Source organism: Nelusetta ayraudi, unplaced genomic scaffold, assembly GCF_046127955.1.
Source record: "Nelusetta ayraudi isolate G7.1 ecotype Tasmania unplaced genomic scaffold, CSIRO-AGI_Nayr_v1 ptg000013l, whole genome shotgun sequence".
NCBI lineage: Eukaryota > Metazoa > Chordata > Actinopteri > Tetraodontiformes > Monacanthidae > Nelusetta > Nelusetta ayraudi.
The window spans coordinates 306,686-318,808 of NW_027466063.1; the positions used below are offsets into that span (position 1 = coordinate 306,686).

Below are 12,123 nucleotides of genomic sequence, written 5' to 3' on the forward strand. Positions count from 1 at the left end.
TTTATTGATCAGTGACAAGTTTTTATAGTAGACCGGAAGCAGTTTGACATGTCAAAGGTTGAGCACATTGTTTCTCGGCGGCAGTGCGTTGATGCTTTTCCTTACAGCAATGAATGGACTTTTGCTCGTAAATAACTAGCGCAAAAGGACCTTGTTAGAAAAAATAAACTGTGCCTGTTGGGCTCGTTCGTCTAAATTATTATCAGAGGACTTTATCTGGCTGCAGAAGTAAGTTTTGGCAATTCTTGACGGATCACGTTGAAGCTAGCAGCTAGCCTAAAGTAAAGACACTGCTGGAGTTGACGTCAACTCTGTATGCAAGAAACTATACATGATGCAAATTAGAAAAGGTGTCTAGTAAATATTTAAGAAATCGTAATCTTAAGGTGAATTTATGAGTACCTTTGTTTGATCGCGGCTAATATAAAGAGCGGTATAACTGCGCTGTGAATGGTTCCGAAAAGGCAGCTTTTGATCACAACAGGAACATTCTTTTTTAACCCTAGCGATCTAAAAGGTGTTTTGTTAAAAAAAAAAAAAATAAATAAATAAATAAATTGCTGATTCCAGTGTAATTTTCTTTACCCCCACATTACAATAGTTGTAACATTTATGTACATAATAACTAAAAACTCATTAAAAACAAGCACGTACATTCTCCGGTTGCTGGACATTATAAACCCTCAGGTTTCCTTCTGTGTTTGTCTAATTATTGCATATTTTTGCATTTTAAAAAATCGTGCATTTTCATTGTTGCCAAAAATGTACATAACGTCACTGTCAGTTGCTCTAAACAATAATGACCTAATCTTTATTTATTTTATTTTTTTCCTTTTAAGGTTAATTGACCAGGACAAAGATGGCTGGGATCTTGTTTGAGGACATCTTCGATGTAAAGGACATTGATCCTGATGGCAAAAAGTTTGACAGAGGTACCTTAAATAAGAGTTAATGGAGGTCTAGTTATAATGCTTGTACTGTACAAGAGTGTCCTTTTCTATTGAACCACTTGAATCTGTGACCACCAGACAACGTACTTGTGGAAAAATATTTATCAGAGATCCACAATGGTATCGTATCACGCTAATCGTTCTGTTTGAACTGTTTTTCTTGCCGTCAGTGTCTCGTCTACATTGTGAGAGTGAGTCTTTCAAGATGGACCTCATCTTGGATGTGAACATTCAGATCTACCCTGTTGATCTCGGTAAAATGTTACATTTTCCTATGGTCCAAACACAGCAAATCTGCTAATGGAGTAAATCGGCACCTCTCTAATACGTTTTCATCATTCCTCTTTACTCTGTCTATTCTTGTAAGGTGACAAGTTCAGACTGGTTATTGCCAGCACGTTGTACGAAGATGGGACGCCAGATGATGGAGAGTACAATCCCCAAGATGACCGACCATCCCGGTAAAACATTTTTTTCATCTTTTCCATATACAATGTGTGAATTAAGTAGCAATGTAATCATGGTAGACATTGGTTATTAGTTTAATAGAACTGGGCTGAAATTTCCTTTGTGACTGCAGGTGTATTGATAATTTTGCGGTGTTTGTGCTGTCCTTTGACTTTTTCCAGAGCAGACCAGTTTGATTATGTGATGTACGGGAAGGTTTACAAGATTGAGGGAGATGAGACGTCGACAGAAGCAGCCACACGCCTGTAAGTGATGTGGCTATTAGTAGCACGCTTTACCTTTAAATTATTGTCATGGTCGTGCTGTAAATGCCTCTGTATCACTGCTTTGTTGATGGCTATAAAAATGACTTCTTTTTTTTAAATCCCTTTTCAGCTCTGCCTATGTTTCCTATGGTGGCCTCCTCATGAGGCTGCAGGGAGATGCCAACAACCTTCATGGCTTTGAGGTGGACTCTCGAGTTTACCTCCTCATGAAGAAACTAGCCTTCTAAATGAAACTCTTCCCTGATCCCCACCTCAGCCCGGTTCCCCACCTCAGCCCGGTTCCCCAAAAGCCAGAGTCATGCTCAACAGCAAAGTGAGAACATTTGTGTTCTGAAGTCTTGACACATGGCCATCTCTGAGAGGATCACACTGGAAGACATTGATGCCTTTTTTTTCTTTCTTTCTTTTTAAACAAAAATAAATTTCATCATGTTGTAAAGTTTTTCCTCAAAGGAGATGGACAAAAACTGCTGCAGACTCACTCCGCTGGCTACTTGTAAATAAAGAGTTCTTTTTTTTTTTTACCAAATTACGTAATTGTCCAATAACTGAAAGTATTCATTACTTACACAAGATCAATTCTGTTTCGTTCTGTTTACGCACGTTCATTAGCATTCTTTTAAGAATGTCAATTTTTTTTTAATTGACCAGTAATCAACAAGATGGGAGGGAAGCCCTGGTACATGGAGTGAACTTATGCGGACATGGGAAGAAAATGCCAATTCCACACGGAAAGACGAAATCAATGTAAAGAAAATTTAATTGTCATTAATTTTCATTTGTCAGTGAGAAGCTTTGTTTTTTCTTGCTACTTTTCCTACATAAAGTTTAATATATTTATACACATGAACAAACATCATTGCCTCCTGCAGCAAAACAAAAAAGTGTAGCCACATATTAAAGCTGAAGGACAGGCACAGGAGCACATAAAATAGTAAAATCCCAGATGTACACTTGTGCTTTGCCTATACCATGTGTTGTGTGAATTGATAAATTCCTAAAATTAGGATTTCCCAGAATGAACTGTCACCATCATTGTTACCTGAAATGTTACTAACACTTGTAGTGTTGCTTATGAAGCACATTGCTTCGGAATATTTTCTCCTAGTAACAGACAGCACTAAATAGAGCGTCGTACTTGCCTGGATTGGAGGAAAATAAAACCTGACCAGTCAAGAATCACATAAATGAATTACAGGGCTGAAGAGGCAGCTTTTGTGCTCCACACAGTCTCTCCAATGTTGTTGCTAATGAGTTTCACAGGATGAGTGCAACTCAGCAAATCACTCACGGACTGAAAGTATGTGCACAGAATGCTTTAAATTCTACTCAGTACTGTGATGCTCTGCGAAATATCGTGGCAGCGCATGGAAAAACTCAAAAAACTACTATACAACTGAATGTGAGGGTATTACTGAAGTTTCTTAAGTCAATCGTTCTTTTCAAAAGCAACACAAGAAAAACTAAGAACAACAAACCGGTGACTCATTAGTTAAACGGCCACACGGACAGGACACGTTTGCGGCTTTGACACTTGACACACTGAGGTTCAGAAGGCACATCACAGAGTTGAGTGAACTTAGTAAGTAATGTTGTGAAAGCCAGACTTTCCTGCTGTTATATAATTAATCGAATAATATGAAATGACTGCATGATTAACAATGTAAAAAATGGCTAAACTCTCAAACTACTATAAAAAAAACCCAACAAAATAAAAACTATTTAAACTACAACTAAAATATATAGATATATTCATTCAGTCTTGCTGTTACACATGAATTTTTCTCACCAAAAATTGACATAACTGTAACTTTTAAAGGGAGGAACGAAATTTTGAAATGGGAAAAAATAAGAAATATAAATGTAGATTACGTAGTTGTTTTTTTTTCAAATTAAAAGTGATATCTTTGTTAAATCACAGTGCACGTAAAACCTCAAATGACTTTAGATTAAAGAAATGATTGGAAATTCTTTTACTTAAACATAACAATACCCAATCTCAGTGATCAATACCATCAATACAAATAGACATAATTTGGACAACAACGAAAATAATAGATATGCCAATAAATGAAACGAAACAATGACCAGGAAACCCACGAAAGCATCTACTTAATAGTGTTTGAATAAGAATAATTATGATGACCATAATAATAATAATAATAATAATTATGGGACAACAATTATGAAAGTTTTTCCTCTGAGTAGCTCAGAAATGGAAACTTTTACCTCTGCAGGTGGGAAAGGATGGGGAGTCTGAGGAAAGGAATTCTCAGTCAAATGTAGTTGAGTTAGCTTCGCAGAACTGCTCTCTTCACCTGAAGATAGCTCAAATATAAAAGTACGGATGTGAAAGATTAAATTATTGTTTTGTTTATTTTAAATACTGCCTCTGGAAGGAGCGGGTTGCTCTCGGCAAAAGGGAATTTTAAAAGTTCACAAACGCTTCATTGCAAATGGATCGTTTTTTTCCCCCCCATTCAATAATAATTATTCGAACGAATTCCAGTCGCTGATCTCAAAAGCACCGATTCGAATTTCTTTCATCACTTCGTGTGCTTTAATCATAAGTGCATTTTATGTTGTTATCCGAGGGCTAATAGGCCAGCCGCAGTCGCTGCGAAACGTGAGCCGGAAGTGATGTAATTGATTTTACTGCGCAGGAGCGTCCCGGCTAGTACGTCGTCCTTGAGCATCGCTTGATTTACGCCTTACGTCGGATCTCCAACATACCTGTACGGGGAGTCCACTGCGCATGTAAAACCGGCTGTGTGACACAGCGGAAACATTAAGAACAATATACTGTTTTAGGTTGTTTTTTTTTGTGTCCCGCGTACGGGTTGACCGCCGGCATTCTGCTTTAATTGGAAGCACTGCACCCGGAATTATGTCTGCCTCTTCGAGAGACACTGAACGCATCGTGGATGAACAGGAATAATGAAGGCGATCGGACCAGGTCTCGGAAATATTATATATTAAAAATATTATAGCCAGCTAAACATCATGGATAATAATAGGAAGAAAAGGAAGCTGACATTCTTCACCATTGGCCTCATGTTTCTTCTGAGCGGTGTGGAATATGGTAAGATTAATTTCTTTTTCAGCCTCTTAAACGTACGACTCACTCACAAGTAGGAAGATGGTAAAAAAGCGTAAACACAGGCCAAGTTCTTCTCTGGCACACCTCAGGGAAGGACAGTATACAAACAGAGTAAACTGGAAGGGCAACTTTTCCTCTGTCATACCCATTCATTTCTTGTGTATGAAGTTGAAGGAGAACATTTTAGTTTTTCTTGTATACTTTACATGTGAGCAACTAAACTAGTCTGTTTTCAGGATGAGCCGGAAGACCCGAGTCAAAAATAGCGAATCAGATGTGCAATAGTTTATTGTAGGTTTAGCGTAAACGAGGAATCTTAGGTTCTTACTTCTTCACCCTGGTTGGCTACATATGGACTCACTCAGTCAGAATGAGAGAAAGAGAAAAGAGGCTTCCTGTGAGGGCAGCCATGGTATAGATATTCAACCATTAACCCCCCCACCTCCATTCCACTCCCACTCACCCAAGAAAGCAACAACTTAACACTGGTTGGCGGATGGTCATTTTGGCCTTGCTTGGTTGCCTTGATTTCTCTTCTCTTTTCTTCTTGTCCATTCTATTATTTTCATAGCACAACAAAAACCTGAGCGCAGGCCGAGAAGTGATGGAGAATAGCCAGGAGGTAGAAGTAAATACAAAGTCATTGCTTCATCACGCTGCACAAAGAGCTTGGTCACCAGCTGGGAGCTGTTGATGGTGTCATAGTCTCACTCTATCTTCTGTTGATTTGTGATCCCTCACCATGATAAATATTGACCTGCTGCCTTGGAACAACTGGCAATACGTTTTAAAGCATCAATGAAAGTCGAATGGCAAACCAAGACAGATCTTATGATTCACTCCTTCGCTCCATTAAACTCTCAATTTCTGCGGCCTTGTTCAGTGTGGTGTGACTCAGCTGAGGGATAATTACATCAGCGTCTTCACGCACTCCACACAACCGTACAAATCGCCAGCCCGTATTGGCACATGAAAAAAAACCCAGCAGCGCCCCGGCGTGGTTGATTGTCTCCGCACGGGGCTCATTGCACGGATGAGTCAGTGCCGCCCAGGTGGTTAACAGCTAATTTGGAAGGATTGATCCTTTTATAAGTTGTGCAGACATTCGGCTGTTTGTAAATCGAGCTCGCTGCCGCCCGATAACCAACACTGCCCTCCCTCTGCTGCTCCAGCTGTGATCCTGCCCACGGTGTGGAGGTACCTGCAGACGCTGGATGCGGCGCCCTACTTTCTGGGTCTGGTGCTGTCAGCGTTCAGCCTCAGCGGCCTCCTGGCCGGGCCGCTGTTCGGCCACTGGTCTGACAAGACGCGGACGACCAAGAAGATCATCCTGTTTGCCAACCTGTTTGAGATCATCGGTGAGCCTGCGGCACAGTTCGCTGTCGGCTGAGTGAGGTTTCTGCCTGTTCATGGGCAGTTTTGCCTCGCCAGTGTCATCAGGAATTTGGTGATGGGTATTTGTAACGTAAATACAATTGTCCACTTATCCTCTTTTATCTTCCCTTTCAGGAAACTTCATGTACTTTATGGGCTTCTCAAAGTGGCTCTTGCTGTCGAGCAGATTTGTGGCAGGTGAATCAGCATAAGTATCATTAGTGATCATTAAAATCAGCCTAAAGTCACAGCTTACTTAATCGTTCCTGATTACGTGTCAATTTATTGAATGTACATTCAATCATTCAACTGATAAGCTCATACGTAGTGGAACACTGACACCTCACAGTGTGTCTTTCACTCTCAGTGTACAATTTACTGATGAAAGATGTTTGTTTTTTTTCCCGCCCTCCAGGCATCGGCACAGGCGCTGGCTCGTCCATCTTTGGCTTCCTGACCAGAAACACGGACCCGCACGACCGGGCGACAGTATTCGCCTCTGTCATGGCGTGTCGACAAGCTGGCCTCCTTATTGGTCAGTGCCGCGCAGGCAGCAGTCAGAGGCAGCAGCAGTGGCAGTCGCCTGACTTTCATTACAATTGTTTCATTTACAGTGTGTAACAGAAAAGCAACTGCAGGAAGGGGAAAAAACATTATTTTTGAATTCAAATTAAAAAAAGAATGTCTGTGGAGGTTTACATGCTTTTGACTCCAAATCAATATAGAAAGGCACATTTTGAAATGGCAATGAGAATCATGGCATTTTCAGTCAGTTAAAAATGTATCAATTGTGGAGGCCTCTGGTGGATTTACTGTAATTACACATCAAGGCCAATGGATTTAGCCAAGTTTTTTTTTTTCTCTCTCTCTCTCTCTTCAGGTCCAGCATTCAACATCTTTTTGAGATTGTGTGATTTTCATCTCGGCCCTTTTGTGGTCAACAAGTACACCGCACCAGGGGTCGGTCGCACGGACACTTCCCATATTATTCATTTTGCTCTGTCAAACCCTCCGTAACGCTGCGTCTCCGCTTCGTCCCCTGCAGTTGTTCATGTGCCTGCTGTGGTGTCTCATTCAACTGGTGGTGGTCTTCATGTACTGGGACCTGCCGCCTCCAGCCAGGGGAAGGGCCAGGGACGCCCCCGACGGCGAGAATGAGAAAGACCTCGTCGAGGACGAGGGGGACGAGGGGAACGAGGAGAAGCCGCTGATGGCCTCCCAGGAGCTCGCCGGGTCCTACGGCTCGGTGGTGACGTCATTGAAACGTCGCTGCGACCCCGCGACCTCGGCGAACCACGTCTCTTCGGACCCTCCCCTGCTACCTGACTCTGACGAACCCTCCAGCCCCGGCAAGAGGCTCTGCTTCTCCCGAGGTGAGTGCGAGTACAAGAGGTGGCAAAATGAGAAGAAATGGCTCACAGCTCACAGCGCGGTTGATTTATTTATTTATTTATTTATTTGGCTTTGCAGAGTTCCTGAGAGAGGAAGTGGTGGTGCTGCTGGCTGGGCAGTTCATCACACTCTTCAATCAAACAGCGCTAGAGGTGCAGTGAAGACACACACACACAGAAACACACACTCTGATGGAAAAAAGTTCAGACACTCACTTAAAATTTTACTCAATCCCAATTATTGTCGTGTGTGTGTGTGTGTGTGTGTGTGTGTGTGTGTGTGTGTGTGTGTGTGTGTGTGTGTGTGTGTGTGTGTGTGTGTGTGTTTATGCTTGTGTGGCACACAAGCATATAGAAATGATTTCTTGTTTATTATTAATAAGACAAAGAAGAAATCTCATTTCTTAGTTCTTCTTTAGTTCTTAGTTCTTGTGCTCTCGCACTGAGGGACGTCCTCTTGCAGAAACATCCGGTTCTGTGAGCTGGACGGGAACGGTGCTTGTGCAGCATGTGGGTAAATGCCAGTGACTGCACTACTAAACTGCACTTGGAGGCTTCAGACTTTTTTCCACCACTGTATTTTGTGTGGCACCAGGTGTACAGACGCACTTTAAAATACGCGTATGGTTCAATAAATCAGATTTTTTTTTTTTTTTTTGTCAGTAGCACATTTTTACACCCCAGCAGCTGTTTTCCGCAATGTTAACTCCCCCTTCCTCCCTCAGACCATGGTGACGCCGCTGACCCAGAAGTACTTTGGCTACGGGGAGCTGGAGAACAGCATCATGTACTGCCTCTGCGGCGTGGAAGTGATCGCCGGCTTCCTCTTTGTGCGCTGGCTGAGTGGCCGCGTTGCCGAGCGGGTGGTCCTGGCCATCGGCCTGATCATCTGCAACATCTCCGGTGTCTGGTGCCTCATCTTCCTGGCCAAGCCGCTCGGTCTGAGTCCATTTCCTCTCTTAGAAGTGCTGTTCCCGTTCAAGGGTGTCAATATCCCATGATAAAAGATTCCTGCATGTATTTATATATTTTCCAAGGCTGCAGCCCTTCTGAATATATTAACTCTTGTATCAGAAAATATGAATATTTATCAAACACTGTGCTTTTTAGACACTCCTGCAGCTAATCTGAAGCCTTTGACAAGCAAACTGGAGCCGCTCAGGCGTCAGCCAGGGTTCTGGTTTATTTGTTAATGCTTAAATCTTAGTGAGTAAAGTGCACGGCAACTGGACTTGGCTGTTGCTTCTCCAGTTGCCTTTTCTTTTTTGTTAATTAGCTGCCTCTGCAGCGACTGGGGCCACTTGGAGCCTTTGCAGACATTCAGGCTTTGGATGTTTTTTTTTTTTAAAGATTCACTTTCTCCTCAGGTGACTTCCCATGGCAGCTGACCGAGTTCGTCATCGGGGTGTTCCTGCAGGTGCTGGGCTTGCCATTCGTGGCTGTGGCTCAGGTGTCCCTCTTCTCCAAAGTGACATCTGAGAAGACACAAGGTGGGAATAAAGACACCTCCACTCCCGTCTCCAGCGAGGCTGCGTTCACTTCGAATGATGGATAATGGAACGAAGCGAGCTGTTTAGTTTGTTTCGCTCTAAAAAAAAAAAAAAAAAAAATGGAAATGCATTTTTTTTTTTTTGTCACGGTTTTAGATTTTCTATGAACACACTGGAAAAAGCCAGTTGCTATTATTTGTGATATGCTTTGTTTTTTCAGTCATTTTTGTTTGTGAATCATTTGCTCTCTGCAGGTTTCAGCCAGGGAGTGCGACGCTCAGTCGGAGGTCTGGCGACCATCCTGGGCCCCCTGTGGGCCGGAGGGCTCACGGACAACCTGTACATCATGCTGGGGGTGATGATGGCACTGCTGGCTCTGCTGATGGTACGGAGATGGACGCCACATCCAAACCATGTGTCTTGTCTGTGGCCGTGTGAGGCTTAGGGCTCCGCCTGGGATGGTTTGCCGCTGCGGCTCTAGTGGCGTCCACGCGTGTCTGTCTTCAGCCGCTTGACTAGATCCACTGACAAACGCAGTGGCTGCCTCCAAACCAAGTCCTGTAATGAAGTCTGGACAAACTTTAGTGAGACGGAGGAGGGCAGCGGGAGAGTGTGCGTGCCGCCGCTTCCGTGTTTGCCGCCGCTCCTCAGGTGGAATGAAATCCTCCTTCCACCTCGCGCCTCCAAATTGGCTCCACCAGGAACCCCCCACCCCCCTCCCCCCGCCCCCGCTGCTCTTGTCTTCCCTTTCTTTCATTATTTTCCCAGAGAAGGAAACATTGTCGGACTTGGCTGACAGCTCCGTAGCTCTTGGCCTCAAAACGCAAACCTTCTGTGGTCCTCATTTTTTCCCCCCTCTTTTTTCTTTTTAGTTTGACATTTCAGCCAAGCGAAAAAAAGGACTTGAGACGCAGCGGCTGACAGACTGCCATTGGACATACATTTACTGCAATGCATTTGTATTTTGATCTGCCATGTGGTTCTAGTGTTACTGCTGGTAGTAGTAGTCGGACTAGTTTCCTATTGCCATTATACGTGTGATGGTGTCTGTTGCAGATGATGCTGGTTTTCTCATACGATCGGCTGGTTGCACCTTCGACAGAGGAGCAAGTGGACGACTCGGAGGACCAAAGCTAGTCCACCTGTTGGCCAGTGCACCCAGGGTGACAGGTAGGTTCTTCTTTTTCTGGTTCTTTTTCCTTCTTTTCTTGCCTTTTATTTTCTGATGATAATAATAGGCTGCACTGTATGTGTATTTAAGATGACAATGTACTGGGAAACTGAAAATGCTTTTTCCCCCTTTCTGAGTTGAGTCACCTGAGAGATTTTAATTAGAACTTTAGAAAAAAAAAAAAAGGTTTTGTTCAAGTGAATGACCCAGTCATTACATATTCAGAAAATACTTAAAAACAAAAAAAACAAAAACAAACTAACTTCCTTTAGCCTTTATTTAACAATGCAGTTTTTTTCTTTTTTTTTTAAACAACAACAAAACTTACATTGTGCAATATTCTGTGAAATATTCTCGAAATGAAGTCACTGTATCACTTTTCTTCCCTGATCTCTGTCACACACAGACCGGTCGGGCCTCGCCACCTGCTGGCTGCTTGGACTTGGTCTCTCTGTTCAGAAGCTGATCCAAAAAGGCTGGTGTGGATTTTACATTTCCCATGGAAATAAATAGAAAGCAACCAGCGCTTCCGGCTTGGTGCAAGCTCAATATAAAAGTGCCCCTAGTCGCACTGGGTTCTGCTCTGATCACCAGCGTCTACAAGCAATTTGCACAACCTTCTTTTTCAGCACACACACAGCAATTCAGAACGAAGTTTACTGATACTGATACTTCAACATATTAGTCACCATGCTAACGTGACACGCCAGGGCAGAAACGCGTACGCAAATGTACATAAAAGCACTGTCAGAAATAGTTGTTGAAGGATATTTAATTTATTTAATTTAGTACAATGTAAAAATAATCGAATTTACAATTTTTTTTTTTTTAAACATTAATTTTCTTTAGAACTACCACACGGAACACAACACACACACACACACACACACACACACACACACACACACACACACACACATACACATACACATACACACACACGCACACACACACACACACACACACACAGTCAAGTCAAATCTTGAATTTTAACTGCAACGTCCATCCACGTTTTTGTGAGGGTCAATAGATAAACACTGTGTTTCCAGGGAATTGATAACGGCTTCATTCCATTTCTCAGGGAAACGACTTTGGAGGGTTTTTCTCTTTTTATAACAGAATACAGAATCTCGCAACAGAATTGCAGCAGATTAAAAAAAAAAAACTGAAGTAGAAATGAAAATAGTTGACAAATATTGTGACCCTAGAAAACTCCTTATAAACGCTTGCGATATAATTCACAGTTTGAACACTGGGTGGCGGTGTTGTCCTTGTGATTGTTAGCGTCGGACTCACGACTGAAAAACACGCTGGTCATAAATACCAAAGTGACACACATAGGTTATGGCTGCGATTTCAGGGGAAATCGCATGAAATACATTTTCTGTGGTGTCAATCATCTAATTGTACTCTGAACTTTGACATGATTTATGTCTTATTTATTATTATGTTTGTGTTTATGGAGTTTTTTTTTTTTTTCTTTTTTTTTTTACAGCATCTAACATGTTTCTTAACAGTATGTATTACATTGAACAAACTTCTCAGGTTATCTGTGGTTTGTTCATATTCAGAAAAAAGCCAACGTTCACTGATTCAAATTAATATTGAAGACTAGATTATTATTTTTTCATCGGAAACATTTCTTTTCAAGCAAAAACAGAGATTCTATTTATCTTGTATACATAAGTAAGAGTAAAAGCACTCTTTCTTTTACAGCTTAGTGCTAAGTATATTATTATTGTTTGAATTTATTTTTTCCATTGATGCACAAGTATAACTAAATATTATTATTATTGTTGTAATAAAAATCATTTGACCACTAATGTTGTGTTTTTTAATTTTTACTATTATTTATGGTTGTTCTCAAAGTTCGACTATTTTTAAAAAAATCTATTTCAACTTATAGCAATTCA

The 12,123-nt window shown here is 41.8% G+C and overlaps 2 protein-coding genes across 3 annotated transcripts; both read left to right on the forward strand.

The window, feature by feature from the left end:
• Positions 1-2: 2 nt before the first annotated feature.
• On the forward strand, positions 3-2,201 carry polr2h (RNA polymerase II, I and III subunit H). Of its 2 annotated transcripts, none has more exons than XM_076022592.1 (6): positions 3-127; positions 840-932; positions 1,121-1,204; positions 1,318-1,411; positions 1,580-1,663; positions 1,794-2,201. In XM_076022592.1, exons 2-6 carry the CDS (start codon positions 860-862, stop codon positions 1,909-1,911), a joined length of 453 nt encoding a protein of 150 aa, XP_075878707.1. In that variant the 5' UTR covers positions 3-127; positions 840-859; the 3' UTR covers positions 1,912-2,201. The 2 variants fall into 2 exon arrangements, with proteins under 2 accessions (XP_075878707.1, XP_075878706.1); XM_076022591.1 differs by having other exon boundaries at positions 50-228.
• A 2,099-nt stretch (positions 2,202-4,300) lies between these two features.
• mfsd8l1 (major facilitator superfamily domain containing 8-like 1) lies at positions 4,301-11,026 on the forward strand. Its single transcript, XM_076022594.1, has 12 exons — positions 4,301-4,766; positions 5,957-6,142; positions 6,294-6,356; positions 6,574-6,693; positions 7,039-7,118; positions 7,204-7,531; positions 7,629-7,702; positions 8,275-8,488; positions 8,917-9,039; positions 9,294-9,424; positions 10,096-10,209; positions 10,617-11,026. The coding sequence occupies exons 1-11, from the start codon at positions 4,688-4,690 to the stop codon at positions 10,174-10,176; spliced, it is 1,479 nt and encodes a 492-aa protein (XP_075878709.1). The 5' UTR covers positions 4,301-4,687; the 3' UTR covers positions 10,177-10,209; positions 10,617-11,026.
• The last annotated feature ends 1,097 nt before the right edge of the window (positions 11,027-12,123 follow it).